Here is a 19,357-nt window from a genome sequence, read left to right on the forward strand (position 1 = left end):
CAAAGCCTCACTCTGTCACCAAGCTGGAGTGCAGTGGCATGATCTAGGCTCACTGCAACCTCCAAATCCCTGGTTCAAGCGATTCTCCTGTCTCAGCCTGGCAATTAGCAGGGATTACAGGCATGCGCCACCACGCCCAGCTAATTTTTGTATTTTTAGTAGAGGTGGGGTTTCACTATGTTGGCCAAAATGGTCTGGTTCCCCTGACCACGTGATCTGCGCACCTCAGCCTTCCAAAGTGCTGAGGTTACATGTGTGAGCCGCCGTGCCCCGCCCCTTTGGAAACTTTATGGGGTGATATATCTGTAGCCACCCTTTAGTTTTTTTCTCATCCTTGGTTTCAGTACTGTCTGGGGATAAACCACGATATCTGCCATGGTTATGTCAGCTAAAATGCCTAGAGAATATTAGCTTGTGGTTGATTTTTCTTCCATAGGAAGGCCTGAGGTATGAAGTGTATCCTCTCAACGGAGCAAATGGATGCCCTGGGTCTGACAAGAATCTTTTAATGTTCTCTTTTTTAAAAAAGATAACCCCTTGAGACATTAAGAGTGTCTACACCCAACCCAGCTTCCACTTTTTGAAGACATGTTGCTGATCAGCCAATCAGATGCTGGTAATGAGGGGAAAACACAAATAATTTCTGCCCCTTGGATTCTCTAAGGGTGCAGAAAGATAATGAAATAAAAATAGGGAAAGAAAAATGGTGGGAAAAATCAAAAATCTGTAGCAGAAAATATAGTGTCCCAAAAGACAAAAAAAACTGACTCTAGTGAGATGGCGTAAGAGCTTGCAAAGTACAATACGCCTGGAGCAGTCACTGAGAAATAGTACAGTGTCTCCTGAATGTGTGGTTCCTGAGCACGTAAGTGATCAGGAGTGGGTAAACGAATCTCTCAAGTTATTGGATGGCCTGACTTGAAACATGAGTCAGACACATCTGTTTTTTAATCAGCACTGTCACTCTGTGTTTGTCACCTTGAAAATATGGGTTACTTATTTTAACCTGTTTTTTAGCTGTAAATTGCATTATATTAGTAGACCTTGAAAAGTAGAAAAACATTTACAAAGGGCATAAAAGAGGTGGGTTTTTAAAAAAATGTCTAATTATGTGCTCCATTCGTTAAAAATTATTTACTTTTTTTTTTTTTTTTTCCCAACCAGAGTAAGTTTAAAATTTTTCTCAGGTGTTTTTTGTTTGTTTTGTTTTGTTTTGGCTCAGTGGATTTAAACAGAATTCCAAGGCTTAGCTTTTAGAATGCTAGCGACCAAGGAAAAAAAGTAGGGAAAATCTCTAGTCCATTTTGACTGTAGAAAATGAATACATTTCCATGAGAAAATGTGGTAATTGGTGAGTTATATAGATTCATGAAAACATCAGTTCCTCTTTTTTCAAGGTAAATTTGTAATAGTGAGTATCTCTGTTCAAATCCTGTTATCTTGCTGGCGCAGTGGCTCACACATGTAATCCCAGCACTTGGGGAGGCCAAGGCAGGAGGATCACCTGAGGTTGGGAGATAGAAATCAGCCTGACCAACGTGGAGAAACCCCTTCTCAAACAAAAAACACCTGAGAAAAATTTTAAACTCACTCTGGTTGAAAAAAAAAAAAAAGGTAAATAATTTTTAAAAATACAAAATTAACTGGGTGTGGTGGTGGATGCCTGTTTTTGTTTTTTTTGTTGTTTTTTGTTTTTTTTTTTTTCCCTACTCAGATAAAATTAGAGTGTTGTTGTTTTTTGATGGAGTCTTGCTATGTTGCCCAGGTTGGAGTGCAGTGGCACAATCCAGGCTCACCACAACCTCCACTTCCTGGGTTCAAGCAATTCTCCTGGACTATGGGAGTGCACCACCATGCCCTGCTAATTTTTCAATTTTTAGTAGAGACATGGTTCCACTATGTTGGCCAGGCTGGTCTCGAACTCCTGACCTTTTGATCTGCCCACCTCAGCCTCCCAAAGTGCTGAGTTTACAGGCATGAATCACCGCACCGAGCCTGGTGACACATGCCTGTAATCCAGCTACTCAGGAGGCTGAGGCAGGATAATCATTTGAACCTGGGAGGCAGAGGTTGCAGTGAGTCGAGATCACGTCATTGCACTCCAGCCTGGGCTTTGGAGAGAGACTCTGTCCCCCCAAAAAATAAATAAAAATGTGAAGTAATTTCTGATACCCCTGAAAGTAAAACACATCAGATAATGCAATGGGAAACAGAACAGAACTTTAGATTTTGAGAAGGATCTGCCCACTTTCAATTCCTGGGCTTTCATGAGGAAAAACTGGTGCTTCCCAAAACAGGGTCTATGGTGCCTCTTTGTTTTTTTTCAAGGAGTCCCCAGGCAGTTAGAACTTGAATATCTGCTTTTAATTAAGCTGACTTTTAACCATAGTACTATTTTAAAACGTTCTTTTAAATTTCTTATTACTAGGCTTTAGTCAGGTCAAACAGCCAATATCTCTGGCTTTTTAACTTTACCGAAAGTAACTTCACAGGTATTCTGAAAAAGAAAAATTCAAGATAGTTTCTGGAGGGAAAGAGAATCAACAAATGGTAAAGGTCACCCTCACCCAAACATCAAACAAGAAAGTACTCATTCCCTAAGCTGGGAATTGAACTCTGAACCTGGGCCACCACTGTGATGGTAAAAACCAAAAGAAAGTACATGTGGTCACAAGGTCAAGCTTCCAAGGACGTGACTGACCACTCTGCTGGGCCATCTTGAACAGCAGCCTCAAGGGGTCCCAGGCCTGCATTTTATCCTAAGGTACCCCTCTTAATGACAGAACAATACAGAAAGACAAATTTGTAGCACAAAGTACAACAGATTTGTTACAGTTTAAGACTAGCCTCACAAATGCATTTTCATATTAATTAGAACTTTACATAAGAGATAAACAGTGTTTTTGTTTTTAACCATTCATTCAATCAGTTTGCATAGAAGCCAGAAGTCTGGTAAGAAATTTGTAACCTTTTTTTTTTTTTTTTTTTTTTTTTTTTTTTGTGAGTTTTTTTTTTTTTTTAAGACGGGATTTCACCATGTTGGTCAGGCTGGTCTTGAACTCCCAACCTCAGGTGATCCTCCCGCCTTGGCCTCCAAAGTGCTTGGATTACAGTCGTGAGCCACCACAGCCGGCCATTTGTACCCTTTTTCCAGCATGCCAGGCTTCTGGGTTTCCTTTCCCTGAGTGGCCCTAGTGACGTGGCTGGCTGCACCACAACCCTGGGGGCCAAGCCACAACATAAAAGAAAATTATCTTTTTCTCTTCTGGCCAGAGCCAAATATGTGTGAGAAACATAGACATTAGCCACACTTTGTAGCAACCGATATCAAACTGGCAAGACTTAAACTTGTCCCCAGTTGTGCCCTATCATTGTTAATTCAGCCTCTGAATTAGAGAAGTTTTAACTTGTGGTTAATATCCTCTGATCAGGAGTTTTAACTTCTGGCAATAAAAGAATGTCTCACTCCATTGGCAGAGCAGTCCTAAGGGCTGCTGGTTGCACATTTTTATGGTTATTTCTTGATTATAGGCTAAACAAGGGGTAGAATATTTATGCCTCTCCTTTTTAAACTATTATAGGGTAACTTCCTGACATTGTCATGGCATTTGTAAACTATCATAGAACTTGTGGGAGTGTAGCAGAGAGGACAACCAGAGGTCATTCTCATGCCATGTTAATTTTGGTGGGCTTTATCCTGCTTCTATAGTGCAACCTGTGTTATCAGCCAGGTCTTTATGACCTGTATCTTGTGCTGACCTCCTGTCTCATCTTATGAGTTAAAATGCCTAACCATCTGGGACTGCAGCCCAGTGGGTCTCAGCCTTATTTTTACTCAGCCCCTATTCAAAATGGAGTTGCTATGGTTCAATGTGCTTCTGACAGAGTCTGTGCCTGGCTATGAGATAAATAAGAAAAGAGAGCACCATCCAAGTCATAATGGGAAGGGTGTTTTTTCCAGAAACTGTTTCTAGAGAACACAAAAGATGAAAAATTTTACTAATCACAGCTATTTACTCAGATAATAATGTGTGCGCTTCATTGTTCCCCAACTCTTTTCTTTGTCGCATACATTTCTTCCATTTGACTTTTCCTGGGTTGTATATTTTTTAATAACAAACCAGTAAGGCCAGGCGTGGTTGCTCACGCCAGTAATCCAAGCACTTTGGAGGCGGGTGGATCACCTGAGGTCGGGAGTTCAAGACCAGCCTGACCAACGTGGTGAAACCCTGTCTTTAAAAAAAATAATGATAATAACAAACCAGTAAATATAACTACATTGTTATGCTGAGTTCTGTGAGCAGCTTGATCAAATTATTAAACTGGAGGAAGGTTGTGGGAATCCCGAGGTTTGTTTTGTTTTGAGACTGAGTCTCATCTGTCACCCAGGCTGGAGTGCAATAGGATGGTCTCAGCTCACTGAAATCTCCACCTCCCAGGTTCAAGTGATTATCTCATCTCATCCTCCCAAGTAGCTGGGACTACAGGAGCATGCCACCACACCCAGCTAATTTTTGTATTTTTCATAGAGATGGGTTTTTTTGTTTGTTTTTTTTGTTTGTTTTATTTTTTTTATTTTTTTTGAGATCAGCCATGCTGATCCAGGCTGGTCTCAAACTCCTGACATCAGGTGATCTGCTTGCCTCGACCTCCCAAAGTGCTGGGATTACAGGCATGAGCCACTGCTCCCGGTCCATGTCTTTGTTATTGCAAGCAGTGCTGTGATAAACATGTATGTGCATGTGTCTTTATGGTAGAATAATTAATATTTCTTTGGGTATATACCAAATTTGAAGGTTTCTTGGTCAAATAGTAATTCTGTTTCAGTTCTGTGAGGAATCACCGCACTGCTTTTCACAATAGTTGAACTAGTTTACCCTTCTACCAGCAGTGTGTAAACATTCCATTTTCTCTGCAACCTTGCCAGCATCTGTTATTGACGTTTGTATTTGAGACAGAGTCTCACTCTGTCACCTAGGATGGAGTGCAGTGGTATGATCTCAGCTTATTGTAACCTCCATTTCCTGGGTTCAACAGGTTCTCATACCTTAGTTTCTTGAGTATCTAAAACTACAGATGTGCCCCACCAAGCCTGACTAATTTTTTTTTCTTTTTCTTTTTTGAGATGGAGTCTTGCTCTGTCACCCAGACAAGTGCAGTGGCACAATCTTGGCTCACTGCAGCCTTCACCACCACCTGGGTTCAAGTGATTCTCCTGCCTCAGGCTTCTGAGTAGCTGGGACTACAGGCGCCTGCCACCATGCCCAGTTAATTTTTGTACTTTTAGTAGAGATGGGGTTTCACCATATTAGCCAGGCTGGTTTCAAACTCCTGACCTCGTGATCCGCCCATCTCGGCCTCCCAAAGTACTGGGATTGCAGGCATGAGCCACTGCGCCCAGCCAATTTTTGTATTTTTAGTAAAGATGGGGTTTCTCCATTTTGGCCAGGCTGCTCTCAAACTCATGACCTCGAGTGATCTGCCTGCCTTGGCCTCCCTAAGTGCTGGGATTACTGTGCCAGCCTGTTATTGACTTTCTAACAGCCATGCTGAGATGGTATCTCACTGTGGTTTTTTTTTTTTTTTTTGTTTTTTTTTTTTTTTTTTTTTTTTTCTCTAGGAATTAGTGGTAAGCATGTTTTGCACATGCTTGTTAGGCACATGTTTGTCTTTTTTTTGAAAAGCATCTATTCATGTTTTATGCTTTTTAATGAAGTTTTTTTGTTTTGTTTTGCAGACTTGCTTAACTTCTTTATGAATTCTGGATGTTAAACCTTTGTCAGGAACATAGTTTACAAATATTTTTGTTTATTTGGTATGTGATCTGTTTACCCCATTGATAGTTTCTTTTGCTGTGAAGAAGCTTTTTAGTTTAATTAGGTCCCATTTGTCAAGTTTTGATTTTGTTGCAATTCCTTCTGTTATCTTCCTCAGAAAATCTTTGCTAGTTCCTATGCTTAGAACGGTATTTTCTTGGTTATTTATCTTCCAGATTTTATTTTATTTTATTTTTTTATTTTTATTTATTTATTTTTTGAGACGGAGTTTCACTCTTGTTACCCAGGCTGGAGTGCAATGGCGCGATCTCGGCTCACCGCAACCTCCGCCTCCTGGGTTCGGGCAATTCTCCTGCCTCAGCCTCCTGAGTAGCCAGGATTACAGGCACGCACCACCATGCCCAGCTAATGTTTTGTATTTTTAGTAGAGACGGGGTTTCACCATGTTGACCAGGATGGTCTCAATCTCTTGACCTCGTGATCCACCTGCCTCGGCCTCCCAAAGTGCTGGGATTACAGGCTTGAGCCACCGTGCCCAGCCTATCTTCCAGATTTTAAAAATAATGTTAAGTTTTGCATTTAAGTCTTAATCTTCATTTAATTTTTATATGTATTATCAGGGAGGAAACATTTTAGTCTTCTACATAGTGCTAGCTAGCTATTCCAGCACATTTTTTTTTTTTTTCAAAGACGGAGTTTCACCATAGTGTCCAGGCTGGTCTCGAACTTCTGACCTCAGGTGATCCACCTGCCTCAGCCTCCCAAAGTACTGGGATTACAGGCGTGAGCCACCACGCCCGGCTCCAGCACATTTATTAAATAGGGAATTCTTCTCACATTCCTCTTGTCAGATTTGTCAATGATCAGATGGTTGGAGGTGTGTGGCATTATTTCTGGGCTCTCTATTCTCTGCTCATAGATTATTTGTCTATGGGTCTGTTTTTGTACCAGTACCATGCTGCTTTGGTTACCATAGCCCTGTAGTTAGTGTAGTTTGAAGTTGGGTAATGTAATGCCTCTAGCTTTGTTCTTTTTGTTTAAAATTGCCTTGGCTATTCAGGCTCATTTTGGTTCCATATAAATTTTAAAAATAGTTATTTTTTAGTTTTGTTAACACCGTTTCTGGTAGTTTGATAGAAATAGCATTAAATTGGTAAATGTCTTTGGGCAGTTTGGCCATTTTAATATTACTACTGATATTTTCTATCCTTGAGCATAAAATGTTTATTTTTTTCATTGGCTTGTATCATCTCTGACTTCTTTAAGCAGTGTTTTGTCATTCTTGTCATAGAGATCTTTCACCTCCATGGTTAGCTGTATTCATATTCTGTTCCTTTTGTGGTAATTTTGAATGGGATTATGTTTTTGATTTGGCTTTTGGCTTGGATGTTGTTGATGAACAGGGATGCTACTTATTTATTAATTGTTTTTTTTTTGAGATAGAATCTCACTCTGTTGCCTGGGCTGGAGTGCAGTGGTGATCTCGGCTCACTGCAACCTCCGCCCCAGGGATGCTACTTATTTGGCATCCTGAAACTGCTGAAGTTGTTTATCAGTTTAAAGAGCTTTTCTGCTGAAACTGTAGGGTTTTGAAGATACAGAATCTTTTCATCTGCACAAAGGGATAATTTGACTTCCTCTCTTCTTGGTGGATGCCTTTTATTATCATCTTTTCTCTGATTGCTCTGGCCAGGACTTCCAGTTGTATGCTGAATATGAGTTTTGAGAGAAGACATCCTTGTCTTGTGCCAGTTTTCAAGGAGAAAATGCTTCCAGCTGTGTCCATGTAATATATTGGTTGTGAGTTTCTTGTAGATGACTCATTATTTTGAAGTCTGTACCCTCAATGCCTAGTTAGTTGAGGGTTTTAACATGAAGGATGTTAAATTTTATTGAAAGCTTTTTTTTAGCCATCTGTTGAGATAATCTTGCGGTTTACTCTTTAGTTCTGTTTATGTGATGAATTACATTTATTAATTTTTATATGTAGAAACAACCTTGCATCTCAGAGATACAGTCTACTTAATCACACTGGATGAGCTTTTTGATATTCTTGTGGATTTGGTTTGCCAGTATTTTGTTGAGAATATTTTCTTCACTGTTCATCAAGGATATTGGTCTGAAGTTTTCTATGTTTTTCTCTCTGCCAGATTTTGGTATCAGAATGATGCTATTCTTATGTAATGAGTTGAAAAAGTGTCCCTTTTACTCAGTGTTTTGAAATAATTTTGGTAGAAGCGGTACCAGCTCTTTGTACATCAGGTAGAATTCAGCTGTAAATTTGTCTGGTCCTGTACTTTTTTTGGTTGTTAGGTTATTTATTACTAATTCAATTTTAGAGTTTGTTTTTGGCCTATTCAGAGATTCTGTTTTGTTGCTGCTGTTGTTTAGTTTTTGGAGGATGTATATTTGCTCCGAGGTTACAGTCCTCAAGCTTGGCCCAAGTTAACTCTCTACTTATATTTATGTTGCCTCAGCTTTTTCCTTTTAGGTAAACATATTACTTAGAGTGTGCTAGAGCAGCCTCTATGCGGAGATTTCTCCTTTGATTGTGCTGTAACACCCAAAAATGCAAGCCAGATTGATCCCACATAGAATTTGCACAAAAGGTCTGGCCTCTGCCTGGGATTCACAAGACAGGGCCAGACTTTGGATTGAGAATATACAAAAAACCACCAGGAGGCATTTTCTGCATTGTGAGATGTCAACAATAACTTCTGAATCCTAGAGTTGGGAGTATGGCTTTTTAAGCTCTTTAGATCTTGTTCAGTGACTACTGTCGTTGTAAGTAGAGTCTGATGCCAGAATCTTTAAACAAGCATCTAAGAGTGAGAAATAAAGGCCACAAAGTATCAAGAGCCATGACCACAATGCTGGAATAGAGTATTTTTGTCCTTCCTCTTACCCAAAAGCTAATGAATCAGGATAGGTGAACCAGGTTCTGGAGCTTCACCAGGGCAGTTGCATTTTCTATTTAAAGTCAGCCTGAGTCTCTTCAACCTGGCTTATCATTGGGCCATCAGCCCCAGGTTACTAAGAACCTCTCACAATCACCTAGGCATTTTTGAGACGTTGGAGGATGTCCAGGCCCAGGATTGTGTCAGGCTAACAAAAGTGATTAATTCTGCTTAAGTCTTGGTATAAGAGAAAAAAGTAATCCTGTGGGTATTTTTTTCTCCCCTTATACAAAAAATAACTTTGGTTGGTACCAAGATGAGAGTTTCTCCAGTTTCCCAGTTCTTGAGTGGAAAATGAAGAGGTCTGGTGACTCAGATAAACTAATTGCTTCAATTTTATATGGTTATTCAAAGAATAAATGGAGCAGTCATGATCCCTACCATCCAGAAGCTTTTAATCTAGATTAATAAGTGGATACATGGTTGAATTAAGCATCATATGATGGATACAATGAATAGATGTGTGCAAAAATACTCCAGCTTTATTTGGACCACTTTGTAAAAAAAAATTGTTGTGACTTCTGATGTCATTACCTGAAGAAATATTTATGAACAGGAGAATTGTTATTTCTGTTTCTTTTACCTTGCTAAGAATACATATGTATCATCTAATAATATCCTGGAAAACTTTATAACTTATTATTATATGTTATAAAATTGACAGGGCAGTGGCAAAAATAGGTCAAAGTTACATAAACTCTGGGATTTTAGTTTCTTTTTGGTAAGCTTAGGAAAACAGAACTGGAAATACCCCAGTGCCATAGAGAACAGAATTCTACATAAGGTCCACTACCTAACCCAGGTCTATTCAGATTCACCGGCCCCTTTTTTATTTTATTTTATTTTATTTGAGACAGTCTTTTTCTTGTTCCCCAGGCTGGAGTGCAGTGGCACATTCTTGGCTCACTGCAACCTCTGTCTCCCAGGTTCAAGCAATATTCCTGCCTCAGCATCCCAAGTAGTGAGATTACAGGTGCCTGCCACCATGCCCATCTAATTTTTATATTTTTAGTAGAGACGGGCTTTCACCATGTTGGTCAGACTGGTCTTGAACTCTTGACCTCAGGTAACCCACACACCTCAGCCTCCCAAAGTGCTGGGATTATAGACAGCCACCGCACATGGCCAGATTCACCTTTTTGAAGGCTTTATTTAGGTCTGGCTCCATCCTGGAATCTTGCCTCACAAAACTGATTTAAAGAGATTAGAATTTTGGCTAGTGAATTGGCTAGTGAATCCTTGTGTCTTTCTAGACTTAGTGCTCACAATTTTTACAAACCCAGAAGCAGGTAAATGAGAAAAACAATCTATGTATTTTAGGATCTTAATTTTTTTTTTTTTTTTTGAGGCAGAGTTTCACTCTGGTTTCCCAGGCTGAAGTGCAATGGTGCAATCTCGGCTCACTGCAACATCTGCCTCCTGGGTTTAAGTGATTCTCCTGCCTCAGCCTCCTGAGCATCTGGGGTTAAAGGCACCTGCCACCATGCCCAGCTAATTTTTGCATTTTTAGTAGAGACAGGGTTTCACCATGCTGGCCAGGCTGATCTGGAACTCCTGACCACAGATGATCTGCCCGTCTCGGCCTCCCAAAGTGCTGGGATTACAGGCGTGAGCCACCGTGACCGACCAGAATCTTCATTTTTTAATTTTGTATTAAAACCAGTGCTTATGGAAACATTTCATTTAGCAACTTATTTTTTTATTTCTGCAGATCCAGTAGTTCCTCCACAAGTAACAAAAACATAAACATAGTAAATTTCTCTGACTACATTTAATTCTATGTCCCTCGTATCTGTTTATTTTGTACATTTTATTTTTTAAAATGACAGAGAAACAGATGAAGGAATAATACTGAACCCTTTATTTAAATCCTGGAAATTATTGAACATTTAGTATCAACTTCCAGGGTGTTATGAGGATGAAATCACGTAATGTGTTATTCCCAGCACAGTGCTTTGTAACATACTCTTGAGTAGATAGTACCTGCTTAATAAACATTGCATTATTACATGTGTACCTGTTGTTTTTCAAATACAGCCTTATTCAGAAATTGCTACTGTTTCCTCTGTAAACTTTAAAGAGCCAGCAAGGAATATGAAACTTCAGGATGGAGACTGGTTGTCTTCATTTGTATCAGAAGTATTTGTGTTGTGACAGGAGTGCTGAGTGTAAGGGACTCTGTGCTGTGTCTGCTTTCTCTAACTACTACTAATAATGAACCCAGGGGGAGCAATATCAGCATGGCAGGGGACTTGTTTGAAACACCCATTCACGGACTTTTTCCAAACCTGTAGATTCACATTACACAAAGTAGAACCAACATTACCTGGTAATTTTTAAGCTCATCAAAGCTTGAGAGGCAGTGCTTATCAGCCTACTCTTCTCATTCAGATTACATGGTCAATTTACAGAAATTTCTTTATTTGTGCACTTTCCACCTGTTTTGTTTATTGTTCTGGGTGGAAGCATCCATGTTGTTTTAATGAAGTGCCTCATGTGACTCTAAGGTGAGGCCAGAATCAAGTATGAGGGCTTCAAAATACATTCCTGAGAGTTAAGTGGCACATTTGCAGTAAAAGGTGGGCACAGAGCCTGTTCTGTTTGACTTTGGTAGAGACAGGGCAGTGTGGCTTATATTTCCATTACTGTAGCAGAAATTGCTGGTGTGTGTAGTAGGGGAGGGCACCTGTAGACAGGAAAAGAGGAATGTATATTTTTATTTCCATTCAGCTAATTGTTCCTGAATCTCTTCTGTTTTAAAGGAGAGAAATGGGTGGACCTTTTGGTCTTGGTCCTTCTGTCTGTGGGTGTGAGGCTAGCAGGTAAGCAGGTGGTGCTGATGCCTTTAAGGGAATTTTCTCAAGATACCGTTGTCACTTGTCCAGAGAATTTTCCCTGAAAATATTTTCCAGAGGAGGGGGAGAAAGAGGGAAAATGGCTGCTTTTCAGCTAAACATGTCTCAGATCAAGAGCTGTGTCCACCCTGCCTCCTGGAGTGCCAAGCATTTAGTACTCACAAACCTTTACTTCTCTACTTGTGTTTCTCCTCCTCAATGAGTTTATTTCAAGTACTTTTAAAAATTGTTGTGATAGTTGATCTCTAAAAAATATTTTTTTCCTATGTACGACAGCCTTCTCTACATCATGGCTTCTTATATGCAATGCAGAATTCCTACCATAAATTTATGGTCTTCCATATAAAAAGTGTTCCTTTTGGCCGGGCATGGTGGCTCAAGCCTGTAATCCCAGCACTTTGGGAGGCTGAGGCAGGCGAATCATGAGGTCAAGAGATTGAGACCATCCTGGTCAACATGGTGAAACCCCGTCTCCACTAAAAACACACACAAAATTAGCTGGGTGTGGTGGCATGCGCCTGTAGTCCCAGCTACTCAGGAGGCTGAGGCAGGAGAATTGCTTGAACCCGGGAGGTGGAGGTTGCAGTGAGCCGAGATTGCGCCGTTACACTCCAGCCTGGCACCTGGTGACAGAGCAAGACTCTGTCTCAAAAAAAAAAGTGTTCCTTTGTGGCTATTGAAAATGGGAAGATGTGGATACTCAAGATTCCTATTGTGGGAAAGCTGAGGTTCTTAGTAAAGATGGAGAACATATAATGTTGAGGTTTCATCTGTGTTATCTATTAACACTATACAGAACTGGATTAAGAAAGTGCTTGTTTAAATGGGATGGCATTTAGTACCCAGGAAGTTCTGAAAAATATTATTGAGAGATTCCTGCTCTCTAGAGTACTAAAGAAAGTCTACTTAAAGTCATTATTAAAAATTATAGGCCAGGTACAGTGGACCACATCTGTAATCCCAGCACTTTGGAGGCTGAGGCAGGCAGATCATGAGATCCAGAGTTTGAGACCAGTCTGACCAACATGGTGAAACCCCATCTCTACTAAAAATACAAAAATTAGCCAGGCATGGTGGTGTGTGCCTGTAATGCCAGCTTCTCAGGAGGCTGAGCCAGGAGAATTGCTTAAACCTAAGAGGTGGAGATTGCACACTGCTCTCCAGCCTGGGTGACAGAGGGAAACTCCATTTCCAAAAAAAAAAAAATTGTTGAACATGGGAAATATCTTGACCTTTGCATAAAACTGATTTTTCTTTTCTTTCTCTCTTCCTCCCTCCCTCCCTCCCTCCCTCCCTTTCTTTCCTTTCTTAATGGAGTCTCACTCTCTTGCCCAGGCTGGAGTCCAATGGCGTAATCTCAGCTCACTGCAACCTCTACTTCTTGGGTTCCAGTGATTCTCCTGTCTCAGCCTCCTGAGTAGCAGGGATTACAGATGCATGCCTGCATGCCTGGCTTTTTTTTTTTTTTTTTAAGTAGAGTTGGGGTTTTACCATGTTCCTTAGGCTGGTTTCGAACTCCTGAACAGAGGCAATCCACCCTTCCCGGCCTCCTAAAGTGCTAGGATTATAGACGTGAACCACTGCACCTGATTTTTCTTTATGGTTAAATTCAATCTTTAATGATTTTTGAGGGGCAATATCTCAGCAGTGATACTGTGTTCTTCTGTGTGCATCAGCACCTCATGAAATTTTTTTCTAGTGTAGTTGATAATTTACTTAGCAAAAGAGCTCTGACCTTTTTTCACTATTGAGTCAATTATTTTTCTTTATCATTAAGTATATTTATGCAGCTAATTTGCATAAACCATCACATTTAATCTGGCACCTGCCATTTTTTCTGATGTTTCTTTATTTCTTTCTTTGTGTGTGTGTGTGTGTGTGTGTGTGTGTGTGTGTGTGTGTGTGTGTGTGTGAGATACAAGTCTGTCTTTGGAAAATGAAGGCTCTTACCTTTGTTTACAGGCCAGAAAAATTGGGAAAAACAGTCTCTTTCCCTTACTGAATGTTTGACAAGATAGTCTTCTTGGGTCAAAAGCATTGGCATTACTAGTGACCTTGTTAGAATTTTAAAAACTCAGACATTATTCCAGGTCTTCTGGGGAAAACAAAACAAAACAAAAACTGCACCGCAAGATCTCCAGTTATTGTACGCATTTAAATTTGAGAGGTACTTTCTAAATCAACTTTTTTTGTTGTTAGAAAAATATACACAACTCATTATGTTGTAAATATAGCACTGAAAAATGTATATATTTGTGTTTATGTCCTTAACTATGTACTTTATTATAGAGAAAAGTATTATATATGCACTGGTGTTTTGGATCTTATGCCATTCTCTTTCTTCAGAGTAAGAGAATACATTAGAGAATATTTCTGTGTTGAAAATTATTGGATAATTTCAGTTACCCTTTTTTTGGTGATGGTGTTTTGAGTCAGAGTCTTACTCTATCACCCAGGTTGGAGTGCAGTGGCAAGATCTCAGGTCACTGCAACCTCTGCCTCCTGGGTTCAAGTGATTCTCCTGCCTCAGCCTCCTGAGTAGCTGGGATTACAGGTGTGTGCCACCATGCCCAGATTTTGTATTTTTAGTTAAGTCGGATTTTCACCATGTTCGTCAGGCTGGTCTTGAACTCCTGACCTCGTGATCCACCTCCCAAAGTGCTGGGATTACAGACATGAGCCACCACACCCAGACTAATTTCAGTTATTCTTATAAGTCAGAATCAATTCTCTTTACTCTCTTGTTTAACCTTAATTCAAATAATAAATTCTGCCCATGGCCACTTGGTAAATATATGTGTGTCTGTATATGTGTTTTTCAGGAGACGCTAACATTTAGGGATGTGGCCATAGAATTCTCTCTGGAGGAGTGGCAGTGCCTGAACCCTGCTCAGCAGAATTTATATAGAAATGTGATGTTAGAGAACTACAGAAACCTGGTCTTCTTGGGTGAGAATAGCTTTAATACATCATTCTTAATATACCCTAAAAGTTGATGTCTTTTTTATTTTTTTATTTTGTAATTTATGCTTTGTATAAATGTTTCTGATCCTTATTTTAAGAAAATCTTGATGATTTGTCTGTGTAGAAAAGAATTTCTTCAACATATTTTATCTTCATCTACACTCCACATTTCTAAAATTTAGTGGCATAAAATACTATTGCCCATATCTTTTTTTTTTTTTTTGGAGACAGAGTCTTGCTCTTGTCACCCAGAATAGAGTGTAGTTGTGTGACCTTGGCTCACAGTAACCTCCGCCCCCTGGGTTCAAGTGATTTTCCTGCCTCAGCCTCCTGAGTAGCCACAGTACAGGTGCATACCACCACGCCTGGCTAATTTTTGTATTTTTAGTAGAGAAGGGGTTTTATCAGCTTAGCTAGGATGGTCTCGATTTCCTGACCTTGTAATTGGCCCTCCTTTGCCTCCCAAAGTGCTGGGATTACAGGTGTAAGCCACTGCACCTGGTTGCCCATATCTTAAAATCTATTTGTCACCATCAATATATTTTTTTTTTTTTTAATTTTCTGCCCGGCACCTCCGACCACCATCAATTTTTGATTCATGAGTACCAGGTAGTAAAATGAAGGATCTGAAAATTTAAAATATTTCCTAAATATTTAGAGATGTCTCTCATTAATTAGTATTTTGGGATCAATTTTCTAGAATATTCTATCACATCGTTTTTACTGAGCACAGTACTAGGTTGGTAATTAGAGACTATAAGAAAGATTTAAGTTACTTATTTTTAATAAAGCAGGTATTGCTGTCTCTAAGCAAAACCCGATCACCTGTCTGGAGCACGGAAAAGAGCCCTGGAATATGAAGAGATATGAGATCATGGCCAAACCCACAGGTAGGTGAGAGTAAATACAACAAACAACATGGATGAGCAGTCCAAAGGTCCAACAAACAAAAAGCCAGTTCTTACAACATGATTTGGGAAGCTGTGTTGCAAAGCAAATAGTTTCTGGGAGGCCTGAGTATTTTCTTAAATTTTTCCCTTACATAGGGGCATCTTCTGTCTTATGCTGTTAAATTCTCTAAAAATTCTACTTTTCCTTGGGTGATCTTCCTCCAAGTTTACAGTGAGAGCCAAAGGCCTCTTCATGGCGTGTAAGACACTGTACAGGCTGGCCACAGTGACTTACACCTGTAATCTCAGCAGTTTAAGAGGTGAAGGCCAGCAGACTACAAGGTCTGGAGTTCGAGACCAGCCTGGACAACATGGTGAAACCCCATCTGTACTAAAAATACAAAAATTAGTCCGATGTGGTTGTGGGCATCTTTAATCCTAGCTGCTTGGGAAGCTCTGGCAGAAGAATCACTTGAACTCAGGAGGCGGAGGTTTCAGTTAATTGAGATCATGCCACTGCACTCCAGCCTGGGTGACAGAGTGAGATTCCGTCTAACAAAAGGGGACTGTACATCTGTCTGCTTTTTCATTTTTTGGGAGACACAAATATCTGCGTAATTTTGAAAAACTCCATGTTAAACTATTTTTTAGTTCTCTTTTTACATCATGTCTAAGATGTGTGAGAGTAGTGGTTTCTGTTCAGTTAAAGGTTTCTTTGTGCATTTTTCTGCACATTCCATTCTGTTTGTGTGAAATTGTAAATTATGATGTCCCTCTACTTTGTTCTTTTTTCTCAAGAGTGCTTTTGCTATTTGAAGTTTAAAGACAGTCTTGCTAGGTCACCAGGCTGGTGTGCAATGTCCTGATCTCAGCTCACTGCAACCTCCGCTTTCCGAGTTCAAATGATTCTCCTGCCTCAGCCTCCTGAGTGGCTGGGATTACAGGCATGTGCCACCATGCCTGGCTAATGTTTGTATTTTTAGTAGAGTTACGAGGTTTCACCATGTTGTCCAGACTGGTCTCGATCTTGTGACCTCGTGATCTGTCCACCTCTGCCTCTCAAAGTGCTGGGATTACAGGTGTGAGCAACTGTGCCTGGCCAAAATGAAATTTTTTTTTTTTTTTTTGAGACGGAGTCTCGCTCTTGTTACCCAGGCTGGAGTGCAATGGCACGATCTCGGCTCACCGCAACCTCCATCTCCTGGGTTCAGGCAATTCTCTTGCCTCAGCCTCCTGAGTAGCTGGGATTACAGGCACGTGCCACCATGCCCAGCTAATTTTTTGTATTTTTAGTAGAGACGGGGTTTCACCATGTTGACCAGGATGGTCTCGATCTCTTGACCTCGTGATCCACCCGCCTCGGCCTCCCAAAGTGCTGGGATTACAGGCTTGAGCCACCGCGCCCGGCAAAATGAAATATTTTTAAAGTTATTTTTGTCTTTTTAAATTTTTTTCATTGATATATATTTCATTGTAAAGATTTTTTACATTCTTGAATTTGTTCTCAGAAATTTATTATTTTAATGCTATTATAAATAAGATTGTTTTATTTCTCTATCATTATCAGTTTAAGTGTATGGAACCATAACTTGCATGTTAATTTTGTGTTTTGTTAAGTTATTGACTGTATTTATTAGTTCAGACAAATTTTAATATACTATGTGTGTTTATATATATATAAGATTATACAATCCACAAACAGCAACTTTTTACTTAATTTCTCTTTAATTCCAATTTTTTTTTGTTTGTTTTTTTTGTGACAGAGTTTCCTTCTCTCACCCAGGCTGGAGTGCAGTGGTATAAACTTGGCTCACTGTAACCTCTGCTTCTCGAGTTTAAGTAATTCTCCTGCCCGAGTCTCCCAAGTAGCTGGGATTACAGGTGCCTGTCACCACACCCACTAATTTTTGAATTTTTAGTAGAGACAGAGTTTCACCATCTTGGCCAGGCTGGTGTTGAACTCTTGACCTCATGATCTACCTGCAAATGGGTCCCTCTGGGTTTGTAGTGGAGGGATTGTAGCTTGGTCACAAGGCTGCTGTGTCTGCACTAGGGTCCACCCTTAGATGGCTTGTTACAAAGGCCTTGGGTAATTGTAATTCCCATTCTAATTTTGGACAGACTGACGATTCTTCAGGACTTTGATCTGTAGGGCAGACACAGGGCAGTTTTTTGCAATTGGGTCCATGTATAATTACCCTTATGTCAGGATGTGAATGGATATAGTTTTCACTGAATACCAGAGAGGGTTTCCTCACGTTGCTGTATGGGTTTCTTTTTAGGCAAAACTGGTCATGAACTGTGGCTCAGAGATGTGGAACTGAGTCATTGAACTGCTTCTGGGAGCATAGTAAAAACCAAGATCTGTAGGCCTGCCTGCATGGCTGCAAATTGGTATCTTCCTCCAGGTCTCTGAAAAAGCAGGACCTCTCCCAGACTGTAACTAGGAGAAGGTTGGGATGGTTACAGAGTAAACTTCAGAAATCTCAGTGGGACCAAGTTGGTTGGGCCATTTCTTGGTCTGTAACCAAGGCCAGGGTTCCTGTAGTTTCCTATCTAAATAAGAGCCTGTCCTCTGAAAAGAACACTCCTCAATCTTGGGCTTTAGCAAAGTTTCACAACTCCCTCCCTGGATCTCAAAGCTCTCTTAAAGGCACTTACTTTGGAGATGTGGTTGTGCTTATCATCTAGGCTAGTCTTGAAATCCTGGCCTGCAGAAATTCTACAACCTCAGTGTACCGTGTAGCCGTCATTACACATCTGAGCCATGATGCCTGGCTCTCTCATGAAGGAATTTTTGTTAGGGATGACTGAAATTTTTTTTTTGCTGTGGGGAGGATAATCAAATAGAGTACCTTTTATTTATTTTTATTATTTGAGATGGAGTCTCACTCTGTTGGGAGGTTAGAGTGCTGTGTTGCAATCTTGGCTCACTGTGACCTTTGCCTCCTGGAATCAAGTGATTCTCCCGCCTTAGCCTCCCGAGTAGCTGGGACTACAGGAGTGTGTCACCACACCCAGCTAATTTTTGTATTTTTAGTAGAGACGGGTTTCACCATGTTGGCCAGAAAGGTCTCAATCTCTTGACCTCATGATCTGCCTGCTTCAGCCTCTCAAAGTGCTGGGATTACAGGCATGAGCCACCGCCCGTGGTGAATGAGCACCTTTTATTTTTTTATGTCATTGATATTACTTTTTCTGTACATTTTTACTTCGTATTTTATTTCAAACGTCTATAATTTTAGATTCAAACATTTAGAACAATATCATAGAATTTATATGTTATGCCTGAAGTAAATTAGATAATTTGTAGGGCACTCCATATTACTAAAATGGTTACTTATAAATTTAAGTTTGTTGCAGGTGAAAAGGAATTATAGGATTTTCACCCAGTTTCTTCAGCATACATCTAAATGGTAACATAGTTTATTTCTGAATATTTGGTTCACATATCAGAGGCTCTAACTCTGTTCTTCAAAATATAAGTTTTAATTTAGCAACATAGTCTATTCTTTGCTTCTAAAGTGGGATTACAGCAGTTTTTGTGTAAGAACAGCATATATTTAAAAACTATCACATTTCTTCAACTGCTTATTAAACTTTCTCATCAGAATATTCTATTTATAAATATAATGCATGTTCTGTGAAATTTTACTGCCACACAGTGCATGCCAAATTATTTGAAGTACTTGCCTTCCATCAGTACACAGTGAAATATTGTTGTTATCTGGATCTTTTTTTTTTGAGATGGAGTTTTGCTCTTGTTGCCCAGACTGGAATACAGTGGCATGATCTTGGCTCACCACAACCTCTGCCTCCCAAGTAGCTGGGATTAAAGACCTGTGTCACCACACTCAGCTAATTTTGTGTTTTTAGTAGAGACAAGGTTTCTTTCTTTTTTTTTTTTTTTTTTT

General features: G+C 40.0%; 1 protein-coding gene across 1 annotated transcript in view; it reads left to right on the forward strand.

Annotated features, from left to right (window-relative positions):
• LOC108297609 (zinc finger protein 431-like) overlaps window positions 1-19,357 on the forward strand; it is a 72,204-nt gene that overhangs the window by 2,047 nt on the left and 50,800 nt on the right. The window contains exons 2-3 of the mRNA XM_037735470.1: window positions 14,412-14,538; window positions 15,348-15,443. Of these exons, the coding sequence (XP_037591398.1) occupies window positions 14,412-14,538; window positions 15,348-15,443 (223 nt within the window). The remainder of the gene's footprint in view (window positions 1-14,411; window positions 14,539-15,347; window positions 15,444-19,357) is intronic.

The sequence above is a fragment of the Cebus imitator genome, unplaced genomic scaffold (assembly GCF_001604975.1).
Source record: "Cebus imitator isolate Cc_AM_T3 unplaced genomic scaffold, Cebus_imitator-1.0 Scaffold820, whole genome shotgun sequence".
NCBI classification, from domain to species: domain Eukaryota; kingdom Metazoa; phylum Chordata; class Mammalia; order Primates; family Cebidae; genus Cebus; species Cebus imitator.